Here is a 15501-nt window from a genome sequence, read left to right as displayed (position 1 = left end):
ATTAGTCCCTAACGTTTTGTCCCTTCGGCTCTACTATGGTCCCTCTCTGCCCCTGCTCCACGCAGGGTCCCTCCCACAGGATGCCATCCTTCCCAAACTGATCTTGAGTGAGTTTCCCACAGGCTGCAGCTCTCCAGGCACTGTTGCAACACAGCTCCATAGCACGGGGCCCACCCTTCAGGAGTGGACTGCTTCAGCATGAGTCCTCACAGGTGGCAGCTCCCACAGCCCTCCTGCCCCACTGCAGGCTCCTCCATGGGCAGCAGCTCCAGCCTGAGGCTGCTCCTCTGGGGACTCTGGGTTATTTTTGCTAGTCAGTGCTCCATGATACTTTTATTTTTCTTTTACGTTGTGGAAGCATCTTAGAAAAAGTCATGGACCTTAATTTTGGTATCTAATATACCTATAGTGTTCCAAAGGGCTGTATTTTTCCTTCAAATTAAAAAAAACATCACAAACCCCACATCATTGTCTTTGGGAACACTGCCTCTCTCAGAAGGAACAAAATTATGGTCTGAGAAAGACCACTTTGGATACATACACTGGGGAACAGATTTACAGGTTTCATCGGGACGTTTTTGCAGAACATACTTGCAACTAGTCTCAGTGTACTGAATATTCCATCTCAGTTTACTGAGGGTACCTACTTGAAAAGTATCTCAGAAGTGTAACAAATGACTGCTATAAACATGGTTTTTATTTAAAAAAAAATATAAAAATTGTAGTGTTTTTTGAACAAGGCTCCATCACTACTGCATGGTAAAAAGGAAATAGGTGGTGGCTGGTTTTCTTCCGTATGTAGATCACAACAGAGAAAACTTCATAATATCCACTGAGGTTTTAATTAAATTTTTCCTTCTTTCCTTAAGAAGAGATTTTGAATGTAGGTAAATACTCAAAAAAAAAAAAAATCCTTCTGTCAGAGTTCATCTTTGGTCTGTAATCAAGAAAGAATAAACATTTTTCAGTTGATTGGAAGCTCAAATTTCAACAGTCTAGTCCTGCAAATACAGTAATAAATGCTTCTAAGACATTAACAGCCTGGTAACTGATAGATACTACGTGGTATCCAGCAATGATTGTTCCAGTCTGGTTGAACCTGAACTAAATACATTCAGCACTGTACATTTAACACTTCATGTGTTGTACCTTTTTTCTGTGGCAAGTACATGGAAAAAGGTCATCATCAGGCTGCTGCACTTTCTCCATGCCATCCCTGATTTTTGGCTCACTCACTTGCAAACTGGAGTACTCCTAGGTTTTAGAAAGGAAGGTGACATCAATTCATAAACTTATTACATTATATACTCGGTTGTAAATAGTGCAACAACTCAGCTGAATAATTCCATAAAAATTCTAGAGCTACACAGTCTGTTACTCCATCCACACTGTGACACAGAAAGAGTAAGCAGATACTTAACTGTTGACAGGAACCCCTTCGGGTGCCTCACTGCAGTTTCAATATCTTGGTGCTAATGCACAGACATTTTCAGCTGTGGTTCACGGAGTGTGCGTCTGATGAGGAATTCTTTGATCATTGTGAGCAACATATTATTGCAGATTAAATCAAGATTTATAGGATCTGATTGCTTCTCTCACACCACCAGCATAGCCTTAAGGAGCTTCACAGGAAACAACTGCAAACAATTGTTTATACACCAACTGAAGTTCTTAATTGTTGCTGCGTGCTTTGTGGCTTCAAGTACTGGATTGGCCAATTCCCAGCAGCTGTGTTGTGTGAATTCTCTTTCTGGGATTTCTATTTTTGTAGTGGTAGCAGTTAAATATATACTAACCTGGAAAAGTTTGAAATAGTAGCAAAAGATGTGATCTCCCATGAGATTGTTTCTTGCAAATTCTTGTCCAGATTTTGCAATCTTTTTTGCCTGTCAAAGATAATAGAAGTTTTTCTAAACAGTTCTGTAAAAATAGTTCTTTCAGGGTGCTGGTATTGATTCCAGAGTCATGTATAGCGTTGGCAGTTTAGGATAACTTATCATTGATATTTGTCTAATGTTAAAAGTCCCTGCTCTGAACTGTCCATGAAATGACAAATGTAAATCTCTTACTGATGAATGGAAAGGATCAGGAATTTATGCATTCTTAACTTTATAAGTAAGGCAGTCTCCAAAATACAATATCGTTTCCAAACTAAGTGCAGTATTATGTACCTTTAAAAAGGACTTTTATGCAGTTGATGACACTTATTCTGATGTCCTTTCAGAAGGAAACAACAGGGTTTTTTAAAAAATAAATGCACTTTTACTTCCTTTATTTTGTCAAGAAACATTGCTGAGTACTTCTAAACGTGTATTTTACCTCTTCATCGTGCTCTTTGGCCCACTGTAGTTTTTCTAGTAGATCGCTCAGGTCACTTTTAAATGGAATATAGTGTTTCCATGGCTGCAGCTCATTATAAAAATGCTCATAGTAGATGGAGTCTTGCTTTAGCACGACACTGTTTCCTGCTAGTAGATAAGGCAATCTATATGCTGCCACTGTGCCATCAATATTAATTTGGTATTTATACTGGAAAAAAAAATGACCGTATGTTATTAACAGACAAGATGCAAGCAGCTTGGTTAGATTGTATGAATCTGAGGGCACTGGTATTACTGACTTGCCGATATTGAGAAATGTAGGATTGGCTAGGCAAGCACCAGTTTTTAAGTAGCTTTTGTTATTTAGTTTGGAATTCATCACAGTGCAGGGTACACAGAGATGCCCTCTTCATCAGTTAAGTTCTCCGGAATTCTTAGACGCTCATCCTCGGATGTGAGGGTAGATGTGCCACTTCATCCACTGATTTTCCCACTATGTTAGTTATGTTAGTAGTCCTGATCGCTGAATCAGGAAAAAGAAATAAAAAGGAACTTGGAGTTATTAGATTACAAAAGGTTCTACAGAACCTTCAGATGTAAATCAAATATTATTATTCTCAATCTTAAGAGATACACAGCAGTTAATCCCTGTGGAGGGATGCCTATTCATGCTTGTCACTGGTGTTGTGCTGAAAAACTAAAATCATTTTATTATAACTAATATTTACAAAGTTATTTGATAATGGGAAAGACTGAGAACCTAATTCTACAAAAATGGTTAGTGGCTTACCTTAAAAAAATCAAAAAATGAAATGTGCTTGACAATGGGGCCGTAAAGGTTTTCATCATGCTTAAAAAAAAAGAAGTTTGTGAAAGCAGCATCTATAAGCTCCGGATACTTTCTACTGAGCTTTACAAGTTCAAGCCTCTCTTTGCGGCTATCACGTCCTCTCCAGAATGCTGTGGTATTCTTGTCTTCCCATGATGGGCCAGTATTTGCTTGAACTGACATCATATCCAGACTGACTCTGAAGGAGAAAGAAATGATTTAATGGTGATGCCTCTGGAATTTTTTTACATGTGATTTTAATTTATTTAAGTGCAGTTACTTGAAATAACTTAAGAGTACTAACAGGTAAATACCAAAGATGAAGGTAAGTCATAAGTACACCCATATGTGTATTGTATCAGTAATTCTTACAGTGATAAAAAAGATAAGGAACGTAAAGTTCATAGAATCATCATAGAATAGCCTGGGTTGAAAAGGACCACAGTGATCATCTAGTTTCAACCCCCCTGCTATGTGCAGGGTCACCAACCACCAGACCAGGCTGCCCAGAGACACATCCGGCCTGGCCTTCAATGCCTCCAGGGATGAGGCATCCACAACCTCCTCAGGCAACTGGTTTCAGTGTGTCACCACCCTCTGTGTGAAAAACTTTCTCCTAATATCTGACCCAAACCTCCCCTGTCTCAGTTTAAGACCATTCCCCCTTGTCCTATCACTATCCACCCTCGTAAACAGTCATTCCCCCTCCTCTTTCTGTGCTCCCTTCAGGTACTGGAAGGCCGCAATGAGGTCTCCCTGGAGCCTTCTCTTCTCCAAGCTAAACAAGCCCAGTTCCCTCAACCTTTCCTCATAGAAGAGGTGCTCCAGCCCTCTGATCATCTTAGTGGCCCTCCTCTGGACCCGCTCCAAGAGCTCTGCATCTTTCTTGTGCTGCAGGCCCCAGGTCCAGACACAGTACTCCGAATGGGGTCTCACAAGAGCTGAGTAGAGGGGCATAATCACGTCTCTCTCTCCGCTGGCCACCAAGTTCACAGCTTTGTCCTAATGTAGCAACCAAGACAACACCAATGACAACACTGTGTGCGGAAAGAGGACCCATCAGCTGCCATGGAAAAGAGAGTCTAGAAGTGGACATGATTGCCAGACAGATGGGTGAGGCAGGGTAACGCAGTAACTGATAATGGTAATGAGGCAGCCGTGATTAGTCCAAAGCAAAGTCTGTATGTAACTAGCTTAATAGAATATATTTAATGTACTTAAAAACCCCGCTGAATTAAAGCACAAAAACTGTGTTTGTGTGGAATAAGCAAAGGTTAGCAACCCAAACTTAATGCACTGCTGTGATAAATAGGCTAAAAATGACCAACGAAGATATCTTAGAAGCTGATTTTGTAGTGTTCCAAGACAACAGGGTTGTTACCATGGCCAGTTACCATCAGTAATCAGAGTGGGACATGGCAGATCCTTGGTTGAGAATTCTGGCTATGATGAACTATAAAAGACACAGTGTTCTAGAAAAATCAGGGAGAAAGAGTCCTGGCCACTGGTCAGCATGTTCACTGAGGTGAAACAAAGGAAGCAAACAAAGTACCTGCCCTTAAAAATACACTCTAAGTGCTGTTTTCAGTGACTTGAACACATCTAGACAAATGGTTATTTTTGAAATAAAAGTGTAACAATAATAGTTTTTGAATAAAAGAGGATAGTTTCATCCATGTATTTATATGTTATATAATACACAGATAGATTAATGCTAAGATACTGACTACATAGATATTGCCTGTCCACAGTGTGCCAACGTCTCAATAAATAAATAAAACAGTTAATTTACTGAAAAGATCTTTTTGTAAATCATTCACTGTGAACTTTGCAAACAACTTAAAAGATTTCTTACCGTCCCATAGTCTCCAAAACTGAATCTGTTAAGTCATATGTTGGCATGACAATGTCTTTTGATTCACTGGATCCACACCATGAGAAGATAGGGTGCAGCTTCTGTGGGGGTTTCTTTTTCTCCAGAGGCCAATCCCCCAAGTTAACAAAAAATTCTACATCTGGCATCTTCACCTAGACAGAAGTAAAGGAGGTACAAATTCTCAAATTTAAATATACACACACATGTAAAAATAGAATTAAAACCCACTGCTGACTCTCCACCACATATAAATATCTCAAAGCATTTCCCCTCAAAAAACACCCTTATTCTTCAACACACAATGGCTGGTTACAGCCTAACATTTCAAGCTTCTTCTGTGACTAGAATAAGTTTCATTAATTTTCTAATTAAATTTACAGAGAAATTAATCATGCGTTGAATATAAAAACACTCCAAATGATTGATGATATTTTTCTCTAATGACTTAGCAGAGACATCCAGAAATTCTAAAGACAAAGACCCAAAACAATACTTCTTGTCTTCAGTACGCACTCTGGCAGAAAAGGTTTTGCATGCTTCATTTCAAATGGGGTTGTCTACACTCCCTACTCCTCGGTGCTTAACTTCATTAGTACAGTGCCATCTAATGGTTATAATGGGCATAGAAAAGCTATGCATTATATTTTATCTACATCATTGAATCACTGAATCTTCTGTCAACCGACACTCCCAAATCCTTCTCCACAGTGCTCCTCTCATGCAATTCCCCTCCCAACCAGTATCTGTGCTTGGGATTGCCCTGACTCAAGTGCACAACTTTGCACTTGGCCTTGTTGAACTTCATGAGGTTGGTATGGGCCCATCTTTCAAGCCTGTCCAGGTCCCTCTGGATAGCATCCCTTCCCTCCAGCGTGTCAACTGCACCACTCAGCTTGGTGTCATCTGCAAACTTGATGAGGGTGCACTCAATCGCACTGTCCATGTTGCCTACAAAGATGTTCAGTATCACCGGTCTCAGCACCGATCCATGAGGAATGCTCAGTGACAGAACCATTCAACAGGCTAAATATGCTTCTTTAGCACAATAGATCTACTGCCTTTCAGTGGCACTATCTAAAAGAATACTAATTCTGAGCATATAGAAAAAGTTACTTCACACTTCTTTCATTTATTCAGTCTGTTAATATGTACATTTGTCATAGAAGAAAATTATACAACTTGAAAGAAATATACTTGATTTTTGGATGATAAACCCAAGTTGTTCCATACCAATTGCCTTATCTTTCAAGATGCTTTTAAAAATCTGTTTATTACTTCTGAATATGTTTGTAATGATTATTTTTAGGTGAACAACTCCATACTTCAGTAGCTCCTGTCTCTTTCTTTCCTTTTACAGACAAGTGCTTCGTCTTTTTACAGTCAAAAATAATAGATATTGCTCAACTCTGATACCTTGATATTGCTGTTGCTACCCACATTTCTGTGTGCTGAAACTTCAGCTCTGTTATATTATGTTACTATGTACACAAATCCATTTTTTTTTCCAGATATTTCCTAGAAAAGAGTCTGTGCAGTGCTTTTCACTTGAGAGTTTCCCCACATGCCACTGATGGGATTTTACTGCTTTCCAACCTAAGGGAAGATTGATCTGATCTTTCCATTATCAAGAAAATAAGAGCTTTTTAACAGAAACAGCAACAAATTATATTGAAGTATATTTGTTAAGCAAAAGTCTAATAAATTAGAACATATAGAGTAAAGAACTATATCAATATACTCACTTTTCTTGTCAAAGAAAGAAGTATAGCATCCATGAAAATTCTGAAGCCAACATGTTCCCCATACGTCTTTATATAAACCTGAAAATAATCCAGATATTTTACTGGTCTGGTGTTTTCAACATCAGAGAATGGCTGACACAATTTATAGCTCTTTTAATAGCTTAGTAACTAGTCAGATTGCATGGTTTATAGATTTATTAATCAGCTGGGACACTTTACAAATCTCTCTCTAATTCATGATGGGAAAGGAGTGGGGTGGAAGACAAGCTTTGCCTGTTTTTGTAGACATTTTAGATCGGTCTCATGGAAACAGAAACGGGCTGTTTGTTTCTACTGTATTCTATTGTTCTCACTTCCATATCAAACTACTGAAGTAAGTACAGTTTTATTACAGAGAACTGTAGCTCTTATCTCAGTTGGGCTAGGTGGTATTTCTTCACCTCAGTTATGTAGTTCACTGATGGATGATCACAACACTCCACAGCAATACCACAGAGAACAGAAAACTGAACTGTTATTTAAGAGACTTAGTTCTGTTCCCAGTACTCGTACTGATTGCTCAAAAAGTAATTTGCCTTCACTGTGCTTCAGTTGTAACATGGACAAAAAGCATTTCACAAAGCAGAACAGATATTAATAGCTTATATACAAACTGCAAAGAATTCAGTTCCAAGGACAGAGAAGGCAGCAAAAGATGTTTCTTAAAGAGCAGATAACGAGAGGCCTTTCAGCTGGAAACAGCCAAGAAGCCTAACTGTATCACTTGCCACCAAATCCCCACAAGTACTTCAGATCAACCCGTACTGTACCTCATTGTCTTTGATGGTGTAATGACACAAGCTCTGTCTTTGTCCAAACCTCTGTGGGATTTCTACTGCAATCTTATCTGGATCAACAACAGGAAAATTTGCTAGGTCTCTTTGAATCTGTGGAAAGACCTGGGGACAGTTCATCTCTTCCAGCCACGCACTGCTCTCCTCCTGAGGGCAGTCACAGTTTTCATGGTAAACTGGTCCTGTTAGGAACACGTTCAACATTTTTTTTTCAGTAAGTCACAGTATAAAGCCACTGAGATCAGAAAAGAGAGTCAGGCACTGGGAACTAGTACTTTCAGACCAAATCTTCAGCAGCTCTAAATAGACATGGGCTGTTGGCTTATTATGATTTTTACTACAATGGAGTCATGCCTATCTACATCAGCTTCTACGTGAACCCTCCACATACACTTGCTTGGAATTAGATTCACAGCATGTGTTCCTTTTTACTATAGTGAACAGTACACGTAGGACACTTACAAATAGTCCATAATTCCAATAGGATTTGATAGTCCTCAACATTTCCAGAGAAGTGCTGAGGATGTGCAGAATTCTACGCTAATCCTTGAAAACACTCCAGGAGACAGTTTCTGAGAAAAAGCCACAATATGAAATCCATGTAGAGTGCTGCTTCTTACCTTTTAAAATATATGGAGACTTTGCAACATGTTTATCTTTGGTTTTTACTTCTATCTTCAAGCTTTTGTAGCTTGCATACATCCTATACCTCACAATGAAGGAACCATCTTTCCTGTCCAATACTTGCACACCAACCCGAGTGAATTGTTCATCAGGAGCAGTGATCTTCACCTGGAATGCATTTTCACCTGGTGATGAAGTGAACCTACCAAGAGAATAAGTGAGAGCTTAAATAAGAAGTAAACACACAACAGTTTTCTTAGTTTTCTTCATTATTTTTAAAGTTGACGGGTTTCCAGTGACTTCACTGAGCAGTACTGGGTCTTTATCAGCACATCCTGATGTTTGCAACGCAGACATGATTTTCCTGAAGAGAATTTTGTCAGGTTACCTCAAATGAGTCATGCTCTTAGAAACACCAGGTATTGAAACATTTCCACTCAGATATTCATGAACATATCTTGAAAATTACTTGGTGCTCTACATATTGAACAGTGTTGGAAATACAGTCTTTGCTTTAAATACCTGGGAACAGAGTACCTTTAAAAATCCAGTGGAGAGTGGAGCTCTTGGTTAGTAATAGCTCAAGTGTAAAATAAGAAGGTAGAAAGCACAGAAAGAAATGGATATATATATATATATATCAGAACAAGCTTCATTTTACCAGCTTAGCAGTACTGCTTTTTTTGTTTGTTTTTTCATTTACATACTTGGAAGCAAAATAATTCCAGTTTGATTCCTTTTTCAGATATTACTTAGAGAAGTAAAGAATGAAGTTAAACTTCTAATAAAGTTTGCAATCCTTAATCTTTATGGAAGGTTATGAGGGGAAAAAAGGGATATCACAAATGCTGGTGTTTTGGGAGGGGAAAAAGTACTGTAGCAGGACCACATAATTCAATCCTGTTTATGAGGGTGGATAGTGATAGGCCAAGGGGGAATGGTCTTAAATTGAGACAGGAGGTTTAGGTTAGATATCAGGAGGAAGTTTTTCACACAGAGGGTGGTGATGCACTGGAACAGGTTGCCCAAGGAGAATCATAGGATCATAGAATCACCAAGGTTGGAAAAGACCCACAGGATCACCCAGTCCAACCATTCACACATCACCAATGGTTGTCACTAAACCATGTCCCTCAACACAACATCCAAACATTCCTTGAACACCTCCAGGGTTTGTGGCTCCACCACCTCCCTGGGAAGCCCATTCCAGTGCCTGACCACTCTTTCAGAGAAGTAGTATTTCCTAATGTCCAGCCTGAATCTTCCCTGGTGCACTTTGAAGCCATTCCCTCTAGTCCTATCACTAGTCACACGAGAGAAGAGGCTGACCCCCAGCTCACTACAACCTCCCTTCAGGTAGTTATAGAGAGCAATAAGGTCTCCCCTGAGCCTCCTCTTCTCTAGACTGAACAATCCCAGCTCCTTCAGCCGCTCCTCATAAGGCCTGTGCTCCAGACCCCTCACCAACTTTGTTGCCCTCCTCTGGACACGCTCCAGGGCCTCCATGTCTTCCTTGCAGTGAGGGGCCCAAAACTGGACACAGTACTCGAGGTGTGGCCTCACCAGTACTGAGTACAGGGGGATAATTACTTCCCTGTTCCTGCTGGCAACACTGTTTCCGATGCAAGGAGGTTGTGGATGCCCCATCCCTGGAGGCATTCAAGGCCAGGCTGGATGTGGCTCTGGGCAGCCTGGTCTGGTGGTTGGTGACCCTGCACATAGCAGGGGGGTTGAAACTCAATGATTATTGTGGTCCTTTTCAACCCAGGCCATTCTATGATTCTAATTATGTACTTGTCCAGACCTACAAGAGAGCTGCCAGTTCAATTGGAAATATTTGCTGTCCAAGATAATTTGAATTGGCAGCTGCCAGACTTGCACGTGCCACACTGCACCTAATCTGGACAACCTGGCTGAAGCACTTTGAGCTTCTCTCTAGCTTGTGAGGTCAGGACTTATCTCCTGTAGAAAGCTGCAGAAGAGGTGTGGAGAACCTTGCCATGTCCCAAGACTGGGCTGAGATGTGGCTGAGGCATCTCTCTGGACCTAGGAACTGAGAAGCGTTCCCTAACCTTGGAGCAATCACTATGGAATCAAGAGTAATGTGGAGGCCATTCCTGTAAGGATACGTGGATAAAGCCACACAGCCCTGCTTAGGAAGGAAATGAGAAGGTACGTTGATGAAATGGAAAGCCACATGTTTCTTCTGAACGTTAAGTTTACCTATTTAATTCCTATGAATCATTGAATTGTTCGAGTTGGAGTGACTCTTAAACGCCATCTAGTCCAAACCCCCTGCAATGAACAGGGACACCTACAGCTCCACCAGGTTGCTCAGAGCCCCGTCCAGCCTGACCTTGAATGTCTCCAAGGACGGGGCATCCACCACCATGAAGTTACCTAATGGTCTACAGCATACAGCCTAAATGACTCTACTGATCTGGAGTCACCCTGTTTGAGAGAAACACTCATATTTCTAGCAGTGGAAATAGGCAGGACACTCACACAGCTAAATTGTAAATCAAACACCCCAGCTACTGTTCTCTATTTGACAAAGCTGATTAAATCACAAATGGTTGCCTGGACCAATGTTTCACCGTTCAGCATTCTAGGTTTTTCCAACTCATCCCACTGCTAATATTTGATACCTGCAAACACATCAGAAGTTGCTTAGCTCGGGGAAGGTCACACCACCACAAGCCTCGTGTGGGGAGGTAAATGCCGGAGGAGGGCAAACAGAAAACCCTGTTTTTCATTTATTTCATCATCTTGACCGGCAGCGGGGAGGCGGACGACTCCTCAGAGGTAACAAAGTAACTTTTCGACCGATCTCTCGATTTTCCTCCCATCAGCGAAGAGCAAAGTCTGCGGGAACAGCTGTCTCACTTACCTCTGCCCCTCGGTGTCCACGGCCTGCAGGTAGAAGTAGCGCGCGGGGAGCACGGCCTCGGCGCGGAGCCCGGGCCCCCATACGGCGCTGCGCTCGGCGCTCAGCCGGCCCCCGCCGCCCGCAGCAACGCCCAGCGCGAGGACCCCCAGCGCCACGCACCACCGCCAAATGCTACACATTTACAGGGCCACCCCCGACGGAGCCGCACCGCCGAGGAGCCGGGGGGAACGCAGCGGGGCGGAGAAGCAGCCGGGAAGGCCGGGACCCTCGTCCTTCCCTCACCGCCGCACCGGGGCGTTCCGCATGGGGGCGGGGAGGGAGCGGGACGCGCGGCGCCTGGTCCCCCTTCGGGTAGCTGCGAGCGGCCGGCCGGCTCTGCTCAGCGCAGCATCCCGCAGGGAGCGAAGGGAGGGGGGCGGACTCCCGCCTCCTCCGGCGGCCACCCGAGCCGCGGGCGGGCAGCACTTCCCGGAGCGGCGCTGCTGGGAGATGTAGTCCTGCGGCCCCGAGCCGGGATGGCCCGGAGGTCCCGCAGACCCGCAGCGCCTCGAGCGGCTCCTCTGTGACCGACCCCAGGGTCACCTCAGCGGAAGGGACACGGAGGAGTCGGCTTTGTCTCTGCTTTTTATGCTGTAGCCAGGTTCTCCGCGTTACACATCAGTCTCCCAGTGTCTGTGCTGTCTATCTAACTGTGGTGTGAGAAGTGAAGGAGTCTAGCGTCCGGGCACAGCTAAGGGCCATATGGCTACGGAGTAACAGAACCACACAGGATTGTAAGGGTTGGAGGCCACCTCTGGAAATCACTGAGTCTGACCTAACCTGATCGATGAAGACTGAGCTACAGAGGAAAAAGTAGAAATGACTCCGAATGGATGAGCTGGTGGATCAGACAAGACATGCATTGGTGGGATGGTGGTACAGAGCTGTAAGCGCTGCTAAGGCACCAGGCATCCAGGTGTGCAGCCTGTGTATGTCCACTGTGTATAAGGACGGCTGTGCCAGAGGAAGTCTTCAGCAACTACCCCATATTTCATAACACAATAATGAGCTACAGGTGGGAATGGAACAAATGAGATCCCGGTGGATCCTGTGTTTGGGTTTCATAGGAACTGTGGGTGTGGCATGTACTGCTTACCTGACTGCTGATTGTGTCCTCAGTGATCTGGATCCACAATTTTATCAGTGTGAACAGCTGAACAGAGAGGGCTTGTCACATTCTTCATGTCTGAACAGTACCAAGAGTAGCTTTTTGCCCCTGGAGGTGTTCAAGGCCTGGCTGGCTGGGGTTCCGGTCTTCCTGATCCAGTGGGTGGCAACACTGCCCACAGCAGGGGGGTGGAACTGGATGTTCTTTAAAGTCCCAGGTCATTCTACGATCCTATGATTCTTTAGAATATTTCTTAACAAGTACTGAGTAAGAAAGACCTGGATTTCCAAATTAGGAAGACACCATGAAAAGGTTAACAGAGTATTTAACCTATCAGAGATTTTGTTTGTTTGTTTGTTTGTTTTTAGGGCTTGAGATGGGGCTCAAGAGGTTTAAAAAGAATCCTCTGTTTCTTAAAAAATGGTCGTAGTTAATACCAGACTGAAAGCAGAGATCCATTTGCACAGAAGAGCAAGTACAGAAAGAGAGCACAAGACACTGTTATTTTATACATATATAACTACTTATGTATACACACATACCAAAATGCTTTTCTTTTTTGCCATCTAGCTATGGAAATATTCCCAAAATGAAAGCTTCTTTGTGGAAGAGCTTCAGTTGCAAGAGATACTTACAGTTTCCCATCATAGTTTTTCTTGTCTTAAGGCAAGCAATACAGAACATTGAACCTCATTATCAAAGAGTCTTGAATTTTGAAGAAATTTTACATTTTGAAATACTGCAAATATGTTTGTATGTTAAAAAAGCCCACATACAATAAATCAATCGCTTTGAGGAAATCACAGGCTGAGAAAGGGCCGTGAATTTAACAATTTCTAATGAGCACCTTCATCAAAAGATGCCTTAAAAAAATTGTCAAGCTTTAAAAATGTAGTTTTTGCCTCCTGCTGTTCCTCTTGGCATGACTTTTCAGGATTGCATTCCATCAGCAGTTAAAGACTTCCAACCCCCAATCTAAAAATTGACGCAGGTTGCATTTTATGTCTGCAGCCATTTAGCTCCAATCTCTTCCCTGTCTTTACCTTCTTGGTGCATTTTGCAGACAGAAATCACACTCCTCCTAAGCTTATGCTTTGCTGTGTGAAAGAAGCTAACAGCCTTACATTTATTTTAAAATAAATTTCATAACTGTAGAAATCAAAGAATGTACTGCCTCTTCTTGTAAGGAGGTACTGGTGCATTAAGGAAAGCACAACAGCAGTGAAGTAAAGATGACACACTTCTACCCCCCACACCCCCCCATCTTTCTCTCCTCCAGTTTTTCTTCCTCCATATAAATACAACTCAGGGAGTCTGTGTACAGATCTGGCACTATTTGTCAGCACCCAAACAAGCTGTAAAATAAACCACACAACCTAATTTTAGTTCTGGCTGGCAAAGCCAACACTGCTGCTATCCTAATGCCTGTAATTTGGCTCAGAGAAAAATGTTTTGGAGGCAGAATTGTTTAACTACTTCAAAAGCAGTTGGCCGACTGTGGCTCAACAGGCTTCCAGCTGGCAAGAACATGAGGGATGCTGTTCTCCAATAGAGGTACATCATTTCTGGATGGAGCCACATAAAATCCTGAATTTGATATGGGTTTTGTTGCATATGTGGATCTGCCAGCAAACATTATAAAGCTTCTGCCACTTTGCTCTAGTTAATCACTGAAAACTACCAATTAACTCCAATGTTGGAGACTTGATTTTTAGTTCAGTTATTTGCAGCATTTCTCACAGAAGCCACTGCTTGTGTTAGGGCTCTGTGGTCTGAGGGCACTATGCTGTAGTAGCACTGAATGTTGTCTCAGCAAAATGCTGTAACTTATGATCTTTCTGGGTTTTTTTTTGTTTGTTTGTTTGTTTTTAATTATTCTAGTACATAGTAAGCCACATAAGTGATCATTTAATGGTATAAATATCATTATTTTAATATAAATAATTTTTAAATGGTTGTGGCAGTGCCCCGAGTGCCTCCTTCCCTCCCCCCGAATTCACATCTTCGGAGTCACTGTGTGTTGAAAATACAGTACCTGCCAAGAAGACCAGAGGTATCCCGGGCTGCATGAAAAAGAATGTGGCCAGCAGATCAAGGGAGGTGATTCTCCCCCCTCTACCCTGCCCTGGTGAGTCCACATCCAAAGTGCTGTGTCCAGTTCTGGGCTCCTCAGTGAAAGAAAGACAGGGAACTTCTGGAGAGAGTCCAGTGGAGGGCCACAAAGATGGTTAGGGGCCTGAAGTATCTCTCTTATGAGGAAAGGCTGAGAGACCTGGGACCATTCAGCCTGGAGAAGACTGAGAGGGATCTTATCACTGTTGATAAATATCTGAAGTGCAGCAGTCAAATGGACAGGGCTGGGATCTTTTCAGTGGTGTGCAGCAACAGAACAAGGGGCAATGGGCACAAACTGAAATATAGGAAGTTCCATAAGAATACAGGGAAAAACATTACTGCGAGGATGACAGAGCACTGGAATGGGCTGCCAAGAGAGGTGGTGGAGTCTCCTTCTCTGGAGATAACGCAAGACCCACCTGGATGCTTTCCTGTGTGACCTGCTGTAGGGAACTGCTTTAGCATTGGGTTGGACTTGATGACCTCCGTATGTCGCTCCCACCCCTCCGATTCTGTGATTATGTGAAATATTTCCAGCACCTCCAGACACCGCTTTATGAAATGATCTTTTGTCCCTTCGTACTACTTTCTCAAGGCACTGCGCTTACACCTGTGCTGCGCTGATCTCACTGCAGCCAGAGAGCACTAGCAGAAGCTTGGAACAAAAGGACAGACTCGGATGTCTGCACCTGGTTCACAGCAGGAACCCACGGCTGGTTTATGCTCCTACACTGTAAGATGCGAAGATTTAGCTGCTTTGTAAGACAGAGACAGGCTGCGCCACGGCCTGCCGTCAGCATGTTGTACTTCAAACAGATGCCAGCTTAGGGCAGCAGAATGACGCAAGGCCGCAACCCAAACTCGGAGCTCAAGCACAGGCGAGCGGCCTCCACCGGACGAGACCATGAGGGCGCAGACCTGGGGGAGGGCGGACGGACACCGGAGCAGCGGATGCGCCTCTCTCCGGCCCCGAGGCGCTGCCGCCTCCCCGCCGGGAGACACGCGGGCGGCTCCGCCGTGCCAGCCGCGAGGCCCGCGGCACCAGCAGCGAGGACGTCGCAATCCGCCCTGCCGCCCCCCCGGCGGGATGCGGGAGGTGGTGCCGCCCGGCGGCGGCGGCGCGA

General features: G+C 43.4%; 1 protein-coding gene across 1 annotated transcript; it reads right to left on the bottom strand.

The window, feature by feature from the left end:
- Positions 1–679: 679 nt before the first annotated feature.
- KDELC1 (KDEL motif containing 1) lies at positions 680–11511 on the bottom strand. Its single transcript, XM_416963.8, has 10 exons — positions 11116–11511; positions 8222–8427; positions 7578–7783; positions 6769–6846; positions 5006–5178; positions 3112–3349; positions 2320–2529; positions 1797–1886; positions 1150–1254; positions 680–937 (listed from the first exon to the last, which is right to left on the bottom strand). The coding sequence occupies exons 1-10, from the start codon at positions 11292–11294 to the stop codon at positions 920–922; spliced, it is 1503 nt and encodes a 500-aa protein (XP_416963.2). The 5' UTR covers positions 11295–11511; the 3' UTR covers positions 680–919.
- Positions 11512–15501: the final 3990 nt, after the last annotated feature.

Source organism: Gallus gallus, chromosome 1 (assembly GCF_016699485.2).
Source record: "Gallus gallus isolate bGalGal1 chromosome 1, bGalGal1.mat.broiler.GRCg7b, whole genome shotgun sequence".
Classification (NCBI taxonomy): Eukaryota; Metazoa; Chordata; class Aves; order Galliformes; family Phasianidae; genus Gallus; species Gallus gallus.
Note: the sequence above shows the minus strand (reverse complement) of the source record. Positions and strands in the feature narration are given on the sequence as shown.

Excerpts from the sequence above, each read along its gene's own strand:
- KDELC1 (XM_416963.8), bottom strand. The coding sequence starts at position 11,294 with ATGTGTAGCATTTGGCGGTGGTGCGTGGCGCTGGGGGTCCTCGCGCTG. Across the intron at positions 8,428-11,115 it reads GTGGACACCGAGGGGCAGAG|GTTCACTTCATCACCAGGTG; the intron begins GTAAGTGAGACA and ends TTCTCTTGGTAG. Across the intron at positions 5,179-6,768 it reads TTCTTTCTTTGACAAGAAAA|GTGAAGATGCCAGATGTAGA; the intron begins GTGAGTATATTG and ends ACTTCTGTCTAG.